Consider the following 13178-nt stretch of genomic DNA (forward strand, 5'->3'; position numbering starts at 1 on the left):
TCGAGGTCCTCCATCATCAAATTAATTTCAAACCTTTCTTGCTCCCTATCCCTTTCTTTCTTCATGGCTAAACGATTTTGGGCCGATTCTTCTTGCCGAGAGATCTGACTTTCGTTCATTCTTGCAAATCCAGTAGCAATATGTGCACTTATCTTATCAGAACTTGGGACTTCCCTTTTCTCTTTGCTTCCTTTTGCTTATCTCTACCCAGGGGCCTTGCAAAAGAAGAAGCTAGGGTCATTTGTTTGACACCTTCATTGACATCATTTAGGGGTGGGGCTTCACTACGAAATAATCTTCCACATTGTTGGTCCACATCGGTTTCCCACCTTGGACAATCCTTAAGGATGTTCCAAGCATGATGCAACTTAAAAGCTTGATTTTTTGGTGTAGTTATTGTCTTGTAAATTGCCATTGCTTTGTCACCCTATGCAACAAATACATAAAAACAATTAGTTGCAAAATACTATTATGTACATGACAAATAAAATATCAACAAAGAAACTCACAATTTCTAAGGCACCCCTTCCACTAGGGACAAAGAAAATTCAATTCCTCTTGACTAGTTACATCCTCATGCTTGTTTTGTTTTGCCTCTTCTAGAGTTGGGATGGAATCAAAATGCTTCTTCAGCTTGTGTCGAAAATCAACAAACCGCCTTTGTAATGCATTCTTAATATATGTACTAACATGAGTTAGTGATATATCAATATCATACTTGCTCTGCATTGAATTCAATTTATGGTAAATCTAATTTAAGAAGACTTTTTCATACTGAATGTAACAAAAATGTGAAAAGAAAATATCACTCACAGTTATTCTTTCAATCATCTTATCCACATCCTTCTTTTCTACATTCCTCCATTGCTTCACATTTACTGGTTCATAGGTCCGAACCACAACCATGTGGCTCTCTCCAATCTTCCCTTCCACAAAGTGCATGCTTTGTTGATAATCTTCCACTAATCATAAACACCACTAGTTCCCTTTGATCGGCGTTGGAGTTTTCATGGAACTTATCAACGATTTTACCCACAAAAACTTTCTATTTTGATTCGTGCCAACAGCACCATCTTCGCTAACAGAAATCCATGTCAAACATAAAGCAATATCTTTGTCAAGGGTCCAATTACGACCTCTAACATGCTCTTTTGCCATCTTGAAAATTTTGGAAATGAGAAGAAATGGTAGAAAGAAAATTGGAAGAAGTGTAGGAGAAAATTGAGTTTTGTGTGGATGTTTGAACAAATACAGAGGTATTTATAGAGGTTTTGGATGAATTTTGAGTTAAATAATTTTTTTTTAATTATTTTAGTCATTGGATTTAAATTTGGACCGTTAGATCTTTTTTTTTTTACCGTTAAATTTGATTATATTCAATTTAAACCGTTTGATTCAATAAATATATAAATATAAAACGAAAAAAAAAAATTTGAACTTGGACCATTGGATTAACCAACGGTCCAATTAAACTAGTTGTTAGATGAAGAAAAGTAGTCGTTGAGCTACAGTGAAGCTGACACGCAAGGGGGACAACCCCACGTGGATGGGCCTCGGCTGGAAAGGGATGTGGAGCGTGACGCTCGTTTGGGCGTCTAGGTTTTAGGGTGTGGGCTTCACAGCCCACTTTTCACTCTCATCCGTGGGTCCCACTTCAATTTGTGGGCTAAATTGTGGCCGGTATTTGGCTTCCTTTTAGGTTTTAGGTGTTAGGTTTGGTTTAGGTTTTGGGTTGGATTGGATTTTTTTTTTTTTTTTTTTTGGGGGGGGGGGGGGGTGGGGAAAGGAAAATTTGGGTTTTAGCCCAAGGTTGGAGTGGGTTTAAGAAGGTGTTCATTCTTGTGATTAAAGATTTGATGTAGCTAGCGCTGGATAGATGTTTATGGAGATATGGCACTATACCTGTTTGACAATTTGTCTGATTTGAAATATGATCTGCAAGTTCTAATTTCTATGGATCTCTTTTCGTTTTTTAGGTTATGTTTTCTAATTCAATGGATATCTTTCTGTCTGAATGTCATAGAAACTTCCTGGAAAAAAAATTGGATCTCAAATATTTGGATTTGGAAAGTGAGGGGGGCAGTGCGGTGGAGAAGATCTGGGGAAGAGAGGATTTAGTATTTTTTTTTTATTATTTTAAGTAATTTGGTTTAAGTAAAGAATAATTTGGAAATGTAATTTCAGAGTTCAAACTGGCATACAAGATCTTGTTTTTTTATTTGATGCATTTGGTGGTTGTGAATTTTTAAATACCTAAAAAAAATTTTCCTTTTTTTTCATTTCATTAATCATTAATTTTTTTCTTAAAAATAATAATAGTTTAAAATCCTATTATCAAGTACCAGTATCAAACATATTATAAATAGTACAGTTATTGGTTCGATACTGCATCAAACATACGACTAAATTTAATCAGTAGTATCCAATAATAAATTATCCTACCTAACTGAAATAGTTAGTGCAGTTCGAATTGCTAAACGACTTCAAACAATTTAATATCGAAGGGTCAAAACAGTGGGTGTATTTTGCACCCTCCTTCTCGAATTCTTTTCGTCCTCCACCACGTTCTTGTCTTTCATTTTAAACACCGTTAATATTACTCTCTCCAGTCTCCAGCGGAAAAATTTTGTGCAAGGTTGAGTAGGTTGCAGACGCAATCACCACCAGAAACTGACGGAAAACGCAACTTTGAATTCTGGGTATCGTACTGAAACAAGTTTACTGTCTGTCTATTATATATTGCCTGATACGTGTTTGATGAAATGCTTCAACGAGACTTGATCATCAATTTTGATTGCTTGAATGAGACTTCATCACCAACTGGGTTATTTAAGATAACAGCAACTGGGTTAACCTAGATTTTGGAGTTATGTCAACCGTTTATTAGTTAGAGTGTGGTGGACTGGATTCATCAAAACAAACTTGGTAGCCAATTTATTTGTTTGGTATATTTGTACTGAGCATCAGAGGACTGAAATTCTAAGAGAGAGGAACGCGTTCCTCATAATTATATGAGGGTTCGGGGGGTGTGCTGTTCTGGAGGATAATATTTGTTTTCTGCTTTGATTATTCGACATCTTTTTATTCAGTCTATGTTTCTTGCATTTCTATTAGTATTAGAAAAATGGGGATAAGAAAATCAAACGATGGTTTTCTTCCTTCGTTTATGTTGTGTCTAACATTGAGCTGTTTGATTTTCTTTTTCAGAAATCAATGTGAGGTTTGTTGTTCGCCAATGCTTCAATGGATTTCATGTAGTAAATACATTTTTCATGCATGTGGTCCTTCTAGAAAAAGCCTCTCACACCCTGGAAACGTGTGCGAAGAGAGCTTAAAATTACTGATGCCGGGGTAAAATGCTGAGAATATTCAATGTTATAAACCTAAATTTAAAAGGCACGAGAGCTGCCTATGGAAATGCTTCAATCAGATTTGAAAACATAACCAGGAGCTACCGCGTAGATGCCAGGCACTATGAAGAGTTGTCTCTTCTGCTTCAAAGTTCCCAAAGTTCATTAGCATTGAAACCCAATTACCAAGTATTATGTGCCATTCTAAAATCCTGTGCTGCCCTCATAGCCATCAACTTTGGGAAGTCTCTTCATGGTTATGTTGTCAAACAGGGCCATCTTTCCTGCCAGTCTATCTCTAAAGCTCTGCTTAACATGTATGCCAAATGTGGTGTATTGGGTGACTGCAAAATGCTTTTTGGTCAAATAGGTTCCTCGGATCCTGTCATATGGAACATTGTCTTATCTGGGTTTTCAGCATCTCGAAATTACTGATGCTGAGGTAATAAGACTCTTTCATGAAATGTGTTTAGGTGGGAAGCCTAAGCCCACATCTGTTACCATTGCTACCATTCTTCCTGTATGTGCTCGCTTAGCAGATTTAGATGTGGGGAAAAGCGTGCACTCTTATGTGATAAAGTCTGGATTGATGACAGATGTCCTTGTTGGAAATGCTCTTATATCAATGTATTCAAAATGTGGGCTAGTTTCTGCTGATGCATACGCTGTGTTTAATGGCATTATTGACAAAGATGTTATTTCATGGAATGCAATGATTGCAGGGTTGGCTGAAAATAGATTCATACATGATGCATACAAGTTATTCAGTTGGATGCTCAAAGGACCAGTTGAACCAAATTATGCAACTATTGCAAATGTTCTGCCAATTTGTGCTTCTTTAGATAAAAATACTGCAGTACTGCGCTGGGAGAGAGATCCATTGTTATGTTCTGCGTCGGAATGAATTGGCAGCAGATGTTACTGTGTTCAATGCTTTGGTAAGTTTTCATTTACAACTTGGACGAATGGAAGAAGCGGAATCCTTGTTCCACCGAATGAAATCAAGAGATTTGGTTTCATGGAATGCAATTATTGCAGGGTATGCTTCAAATGGTGAGTGGTCGAAAGCATTGGATCTGTTTCACAAATTACTCTCTCTGCAGACGATTCGGCCAGATTCTGTTACCATTGTGAGCATTCTTCCTGCTTGTGCACAGTTACAGAACTTGGAGGTGGGGAAAAAGATCCACGGGTATATTCTTCGACGTTGTAGCCTATTTGAAGCTACAACGGTTGGAAATGCCATGGTTAGTTTTTATGCAAAATGTGATAAGCTTGAAGCAGCTTTTGAGACTTTTTTGATGATTTCTAGGAGAGATTTGATATCATGGAATACCATACTTATTGCCTTTGCAGAGACTGGGTATATTAACAACTTTTTGAACCTATTAGATGGGATGCTAAGGGAAGGTATGAGGCCTGATCATATAACCATTTTAAGCATAATACAATTTTGTGTTGCAATTTTGAGAGTAGATAAGGTTAAAGAAACTCATAGCTATTCAATTAGATCTGGCCTTTTGGTAGGCAATTGTGAGCCTACTATTGCAAATACTATGCTTGATGCATATGCCAAATGTGGTAACATGATGTATGCCTTCAATATTTTTCAGAGTTTATTGCGGAAAAGGAATTTGGTTACTTGCAATTCTATGATTTCAGCTTATGTGAGTTGTGGTTCACTGGATGAGGCATATATGATATTTAACAGAATGTCTGAAACAGATCTCACCACTTGGAATCTAATGGTTCGAGCTTATGCTGAAAATGGTTTTACTGCTGAAGCCCTCAGTGTGTTCCGTGAGTTACAAACTCAAGGAATGAAGCCTGATGCAATGACCTTTATGAGCCTTCTTCCCGTGTCTTCTCAAATGGCCTCAGTCCACCTGCTGAGACAGTGTCATGGATATGTGGTGAGAGCTTGTCTTAAGTGATCTGTGCTTGAAAGGAGCTCTGTTGGATACTGTACGCAAAATGTGGTGCTATAGTATGTGCTTATAAGCTATTTCAGTCAAGCCCGGATAAGGATCTGGTTATGTTTACAGCTATGGTTGGCGGGTTAGCCATGCATGGAAGGGGAGAGGAAGCACTGAGGGTCTTCTCTCACATGCTTGACTTGGGTGTAAAGCAGATAATGTTGTTATTACTGCTGTTTTATCTGCTTGTAGTCATGCTGGCCTGGTAAATGAAGGGTTGAAGATATTTAATTCGATAGAAGAGGTTCATGGGGTCAAACCAACAATGGAACAGTATGCTTGTGTGGTGGATCTCCTTGCGAGAGGTGGAAAAATTGAGGATGCATTTTCTTTTGTGTCCAGGATGCCTATTGAAGCTAATGCTAGCATATGGGGAACACTGCTGGGTGCTTGCAGGACTCATTGTAAGGTGGAATTGGGCCGTGTTGTGGCAGATCATCTTTTTAAAAATGAAGCTAATAATATTGGGAACTACGTGGTGATGTCAAATCTATATGCAGCAGAAGCTAGATGGGATGGGGTCATGGAGGTAAGAAAGCTGATGAAAACACGAGATCTAACAAAGCCAGCAGGATGCAGCTGGATAGAGGTGGAGAGGAGGAAGAATATTTTTATAGCTGGAGACTGGTCTCATCCAGAAAGAAGTGTTATTTACAGCACATTAAGTGCATTGGACCAACAATAAAAGAGCCAGTTTAAACATGAGTTTGTCAATGCCTAATTTCTGAATGCAGAATCATTCTGTCACTTCGCATTTAGGTTCGGCATTCCAGTGAGCTGCTCCATACATACTCTTGTTATGCAACCAAACCTGACTTTTTTTAATGCCAAATTTCATGATAGCATATGGGATGCTTAGCTGCTGCTTCAGAAAAATCTCAAATCTTGGATAAGTTTGTTATATGCCCTTAATCAAGTTAACTGATGTAATGGAGATGTGAAGGAAGTTAAGTGGTTTGGTAACCTGGTGGAAATCTCTCTAAGAGTTTCCGGCAACTCTCATGTCTGGAACGTTGGAGTGGTTCTTACATGTTTCACCTGCGTACATTCTTCCCACAGTTCCACCATGTCCATTGGCAAAGCATAGGGTATACCTCTTGGAAGTCGCCAGTAATAATTTCGTTGTGCCAAGAACATTACAGATAGCAGGCACACGTTTAAGGATTCTCAGACATGCAGTTAATGGACTCACACTGTAGGAGACTACACACTGCACACTAAGCAAGCTCAAGTTCCTACTACAGACATGCTACCTTGTACGGACCTATACCTTAGAGCGGAATGTCCATACCATAGCAAATATGAAATTACTAAAATCTGGTGCCACCATGGAAGTGCCAGGTGCTAGTACAGAGTAATGGAACTATACCTTAGAGCGGAGGTCGTTACCATAGCAAATATGATCCTTGGGAGAAATGACTAAAGTCCTGTGCCACCATGGAAGTGCCAGGTGCTAGTGCAGAGTAATGGAAAAAGGACTCGTCCACAGCAGTTACCAAAGGGAGAGAATTAACATTTTGGGTAAAACTAACGTTAACATTCAGTTAAGTTCCACTACGTCAAGTCCATTCATATTCCTGATTTTCAATTACTGTTCCCTCCCTCTTTCTCAGCGGTGGAAGAACCTTAACTGAACAAAGCTGTCTCCCATTGAAGCTTTCTGGTGATCTGAAGCAGGAATGCACCGGGGTGATTTCATTTTTTCTACTAAGCCTTAGAAACTTTATGAGGTATCTGCGAGGTCTCATCCTAAGGTGTACAGGTACTTCAAATTTGAAAATGTAGGCTCCCCCCATTCATTTTGTAAGATTTCTTCTTTTAATCCTTCTTTGGCTTTTCTTTTTGCAGGCTTCAAATTTCTGGGCATCGGCATTGGTTTAGCACCTTGCTGCCTCTGCATTATTATTTTTTTTTTCTATTGATTTATTCCAGGTACTTTCGTTTCTTTCATTTTTTTAGCGGAATCTAAATCTTACTGCAATTTTTCGGTCGAACTTTCTTTCATCTGTTTGGCATGGAGTTTGCTTAAACTCTGGGGTTTGGTTTTGGGTTTTGGTTTGATAGATGCTTAGCAAGCTAATGTGCAGAAACATAGTAAAGAAACAATAGGATTTTGGTGCCGGGAAAAATGCTCCACTGGGTGAACAAACCGGGGTTTGAGTTAGCTGATCAAGCTGTCTGCGACGAAAACTTGTACGGTTTTAGCTTGCTCAATTACCTAGCTCCTCTAAGTGGCAGCAATAGCTAGTACGAATATGGATATTCCTTGACGATGGATAATCGTTTCTGAGATCGTCGGCTAGCACCAAGCTTCCTCGATCAATCCTGAACAAGACAGCAGAAATGATATGCAGTATGGATGAACTGGAAGCATGAACAGCTACCTGATTTCACTCAAGGTATCGAAAAATCTTGGCTGAACTGCTACCCTATACAGTGTTCAAGCTCAACCGATTCGGTGAGGCATTGAATGAAGCAAACACTCCAGAAACTACTGTACGTCTGTCTAATTTGAGTAAGAAGCACTCATAATTCAAATAAAGATGAATGGATCGATACAGAATAACCAATGTATTCGATAAGAAAAAAATAAGTATGGAATGATTCAATCTCTTATATGTAAACAAGTAAGATATGCGGGGATGTTGATGAAAAAGAAGGCTAATTGCAGTTTCAGTCCGCTACTCCTGGTTTAATTGGCTTTATGCAATTCCCACGACAACCTTAACACAAGCTTTGGACCTTTGGTTGCAATATTTATTCTTAGGAAACCATTTGGGAACAAGTGATATTATTTACATTAAGGAGGAGGGGGTGGGTTAAGCCTCACAATGGACTAGCAATAATGTGGTTCAAATTCGGCTTTGACGAGAATCGAATTTACAACCTCTCACTTATAAGCGAAGAAGAATACTATTAGACCGTAATACTAAGTGACTTCTCCAAAACCTTTTTCCATCAAAAAATGATAAAACGCCAATAAGGAAGGGATGAGGACACTCTTTGTGGGGATCTTAGATACCAATTCATCTTAACCGTTCATCGTATGTTGTACTATCATTTTTCATTAGGTATTGTTTGTTTCTAATTTTAAATAAAAAAATTTAAAATAATTTCTAGTTGACTGATGAACGGATAAAATAAATTAATCCCTACGATCTTCACAAGAGCCGTATTTCTTCTGTGCTTCTAAATTTAATCATGTTGTTGTTTAAGTTTAACTTGAACTAAATCTCTTTTTTTTATTTTTCACTAGGTTTACGATGTAACTTAGCTATGAACACTCGAATTTTTTTTATTTATTCAATTAATCTTTGCTTGTTGAATTACTGCTTGTTACCATCAAAATGCTTGCTACTAATTCTTTGATTAGAAGGATTAGGTTGAGATAGGAAGGATGTCACACAGGCCCGGGACGGATCACTTCCCGGGCCCACTCCACAACCGTAGCACGATATTGTCTACTTTGGGCTTACCATTCCCTCACGGTTTTGTTTTTAGGAACTCACGAGCAACTTCCCAGTGGATCACCACTCATAGGATTGCTCTAGCCCCCTTCTCGCTTAACTTCGGAGTTCCTACGGAACCCGAAGCCAGTGAGCTCCCAAAAGGCCTCGTGCTAGGTAAGGATGTGAATATACATTTAAGGATCACTCCCCTGGGCGATGTGAGATGTTACAAATGAGATATCTAATAGCTTCTTGTAACAAATGCCATAAATTACATAGTGGACTCAGAAGATTAGATTATGTTTTGTGTGACATCCCACATCGCCCAGGGGAGTGATCCTTAAATGTATATTCCCATCTCTACCTAGCACGAGGCCTTTTGGGAGCTCACTAGCTTCGGGTTCCATGGGAACTCCGAAGTTAAGCGAGAAGTGGGCTAAAGCAATCCCATGATGGGTAACCCACTGGGAAGTTGCTCGTGAGTTCCCAAAAACAAAATCGTGAGGGAATGGTAAGCCCAAAGCAGACAATATCGTGCTAGGTGTGGAGCGGGCTCAGGAAGTGATTCGCCCCGGGCCGGGATGTGACAATTTGGTATCAGAGCCTAACCCTGGTCGCGTGTGTGCCGACGAGGACGTCGGGCCCCTAAGGGGGGTGGATTGTGACATCCCATATCGCCTAGGGGAGTGATCCTTAAATGTATATTCTCATCTCTACCTAGCACGAGGCTTTTGGGAGCTCACTGGCTTCAGGTTCCATGGGAACTCCGAAGTTAAGCGAGAAGTGGGCTAGAGCAATCCCATGATGGGTGACCCACTGGGAAGTTGCTCGTGAGTTCCCAAAAACAAAACCGTGAGGGAATGGTAAGCCCAAAGCGGACAATATCGTGCTAGGTGTGGAGCGGGCCCGGGAAGTGATCCGCCCCGGCCGGGATGTGACATTTTGTGTAGTTTTGGTATTTTTCATTGAACGTAACTAAGGGGTTCCATAACTAGGAATAGAGTTGATTGTTGGTGAGGAATACAACTTGTATAACTCGCAAGAGAGTAGTGGTGAGATTCTCCAATAAACAAAAAAAATGTGGGAGGTACTAGGTTCGATGCTTTGAGCTGGTGAGTCTACTTGAACTTGACCACAGGTACGGTGAAAGGGCTCAGAAAGGGTGGATAACTGTGATTTGCTACTAATTGTTCCCATTTAAAAAAGACAAAATGAAAAAGAAAAGATTAAGGAAAATTACTATCAACATGTTAGGTGAATGAGAGTTAATAAACTTGGCGGGATTTAGTTAGGCTTAATCGGTGTCCTATTGCTTTATCAAATTTTGTAGTATTAGTTTTTTATTTGTTGGAAATCAGTATCATTATTTTTTGTTATTTTAATTGTTTTGTTGTAGGCCAAGGATTAAGATTTTTTTGCTCGTTAAATTTATGATTTCTTGTCTCTTAGGGATTAGATTAGGGTTGATTTAGTTTTCTCTATAAGTAGAATGCTTTATAACTCATAGAATTTTAAGTTACTCACAATGTAGTCCTTTGGTTGTAGTCATCATGCTCCGGGCAAGATATTTATTTTCGTTTCTTATCGGTTAGTTCTTCAATTTGTCGGAGACTCATTAAAATTACATACCAAGAATAACAACCTGGCTAATAAACTGAAGAACAAGCCGATAAGAAATGAATATAATTTTATTAGCTAAAAAGAAAGTTTGTGATGATGGCTACAAACTAGGGGACTATTTTATGAGTAACTTAAAATTCTAGAAGTTATAAAGCATAATATTTATAGAGAAAACTAAACCAAAAATTGTGATTCTTTTCTAATATTTTTTTTTTCTATGTCTATTATATTTATGACTTTATATCAATCTATTTATATAAAGCTTGACATAAGAGACAAGCATTTTGAAACGAGTCAAACAACAACCAAGTTGTATCTCACTAAGTGGGGTCAATTGTATGAATCTTAAAATGTCACCGAGCTCAGTTTTACACGAAATCTTTCATGAGCTCGAAATACTCTATATCATGTCTTATGTCTCTTCCAGGGTCTTCCTTGGTCTTCCCTTACTCCCTTTGTGCTGAGCCTCTGTCTCATAGTCGTATTTGTAGGTTTTCTGTTCACATGTCCAAACCATCTTAACCAATTTTCTCTCATCTTATATTCAATTATGGACACTTCTACCTCGCATATCATCGTTCTTAATCCTATCATTTCTCGTGTGCTCACACATCTAACGAAGCATTTTTATCTCTGCTACACTTAATTTTTTGCACATGTTGCTTTTTGACCACCCAACATTTCGTGCATAAAGCATCGCTGACTTTATTGTCGTCCTATAAAAAATTTCTTTAAGCTTTAGTGGCATATGACAATCGCACTATACACTTAATGCACTCTTTCACTTCATCCATCTAACTTGCAAACAAATCTCGCAAAGTCGTTCTCCAAAGGGATTATTAAATAATTTGAAACAAACCAAATTCCAACTAGTTATTGTAAAACAGAAATCTAAGATAATTGCTTTTTATGACCTAATTTAATAAAACGAATTTAATTAATAAAAATAAAACAATCTACAATATTAAAGTTGAAAGAAAAGGAAAAGTTTTGGAGAAATCAAATTAAGAAAGCACTAGGGTTCCACCATCACCTAGCAATCCTATGAACTTTTACCAATTACTTATGATCTACAGATGCCACTTTGAAGGTTAGGTTTTCCTAATTTATATTCTACTTGGAACCTCCAACATAGAATGTATATCTAACATGCAACCCGTCCGGACGTTCGGATCAAATCTAAACATGAGAGACTCATTATGCTTTATGAAAACCCTTTGAAAAACCATGCAACCCTTAAACATGGTGTTCATCTTAAGCGAAATTACAATTATTAACCACAAAAAGCCAGCGTCAATTTCAGGAAACCTTCCAATCAAAATTGCATCAAATTACTTTTCTAAAGGTCCTAATGATGATCAGGCATTAAGACAATTAGATAGTTTTAATCACGGTGTTTAATGATTCAAAGTGTGCATGCAATCAATCATAAGCAATTAAATAAAAATCACATATTCATGTTAAAACCCAAGGCTTCGTCCCCAGCAAAAGGAATTAATTACGCATATTCATAATTGAAATCATAGAAAATATTATTAAGAATAAAAGGAATGAAAACACCTTAAAGTAGAAAATCTCCAAGAACCCTAACAATTACTCTCTGTCTCCAAAGTTGCGTAAAAGAAGCGTGGACAGAAAACTCAGAAAGGCAAAAGCCTTAAAATCCCCTCTAGCTATCGCACAAACCCTAGTCTTTTTCTCCCATTAGGAAACTAAATAACAAAATAAAATAACTTAGAAAATAGAGTCCTAATTAAGAGAAGAAAATCTGCACAGAAACTATCCATCCACGTTTTAGCCTCAAATCTCCTCCAAATCCGGCCCAAGATAGCTTGTTTTAAAGATCAAGACGTTTTGAACACGTCTCTAGAAGGCCACGAACCCATTCTGAGGTCATCTTGGGCTCCAAAAATGCAAGTCAAGCCCAAAACGTCACTATTCTAGCACCGCGCATTTCTTCTTTATTGTATTGCCAGAAAATCATCGCTTGGTAGAAAAATCTGATATTTTGATATGATCAAGCCAAGTGACTCACGAACATCCTCCAACTAGAATTACTCCAAAATTCGTCCATTTGGCCATGTTTTGCTCCAAAGGAAATTGAAAATCCTATTTTGAAAATATAATTCAAAGTATCAAAATTCTTTTAAAATATTAACCAAAATATACTAAAATTAGGGTTAAAGATATAATATAAAATCTTCTCATCAAGTGGCATATAACAATCGCACAATACACTCGATGCACTCTTTCACTTCATCCATCTAACGTGTATTTCATGTTTGAGATCTCCATCTAATTCTCCTTTATTTGCAAGATATGTCCAATAAAACAAAAACTTTCAAGTTTTGGTACTTTATGATCTCCAAAGCTCACCCATATCTCATTTGGGCCCCTATTCTCATCGAAATTGCACTACATATAATATGTCTTTGACCTACTTAGGTAAAGATCTTTAAATTTCAACACTTCACATCAAAAATGAGAGAAATGGTATTTCAAGTATTAAAACTAAAAAATGAGAAGAAATTTCAAATATAAATATAATCGAGACTGCCCTCAATCATAAATGGATGATTTGGTGTAGTGGTTATGATTATGCATGTTTACCTTGTGGATGAAGATTCAAATTTCCACTCGTCACATTATTCCATTTTTGGTGGTGATTGGCCAGAGCTTGGCCGCCGGTGGTGGTCGCACGAGGAGAATCTCACCGGAGTTGTTAGTTATTGCTTAAGTGGCAAATGGTGAAATAAAATTTAATTTTAGTAGGAGTTATGATT

General features: G+C 37.9%; 1 protein-coding gene across 1 annotated transcript; it reads left to right on the forward strand.

Moving 5' to 3' along the window:
• The first annotated feature begins 1562 nt into the window (after positions 1 to 1562).
• Positions 1563 to 6171, forward strand: LOC103948730 (putative pentatricopeptide repeat-containing protein At5g08490). Its single transcript, XM_009359788.3, is given in 7 exon segments — positions 1563 to 2699; positions 3208 to 3773; positions 3775 to 4206; positions 4208 to 5272; positions 5274 to 5312; positions 5314 to 5476; positions 5479 to 6171. Coding segments are annotated over 6 exon segments (2649 nt in total). The 5' UTR covers positions 1563 to 2699; positions 3208 to 3356; the 3' UTR covers positions 6012 to 6171.
• Positions 6172 to 13178: the final 7007 nt, after the last annotated feature.

The sequence above is a fragment of a genome, unplaced genomic scaffold (genome assembly GCF_019419815.1).
Source record: "Pyrus x bretschneideri cultivar Hongxiangsu unplaced genomic scaffold, Pyrus_bretschneideri_v1 Contig35, whole genome shotgun sequence".
NCBI lineage: Eukaryota > Viridiplantae > Streptophyta > Magnoliopsida > Rosales > Rosaceae > Pyrus > Pyrus x bretschneideri.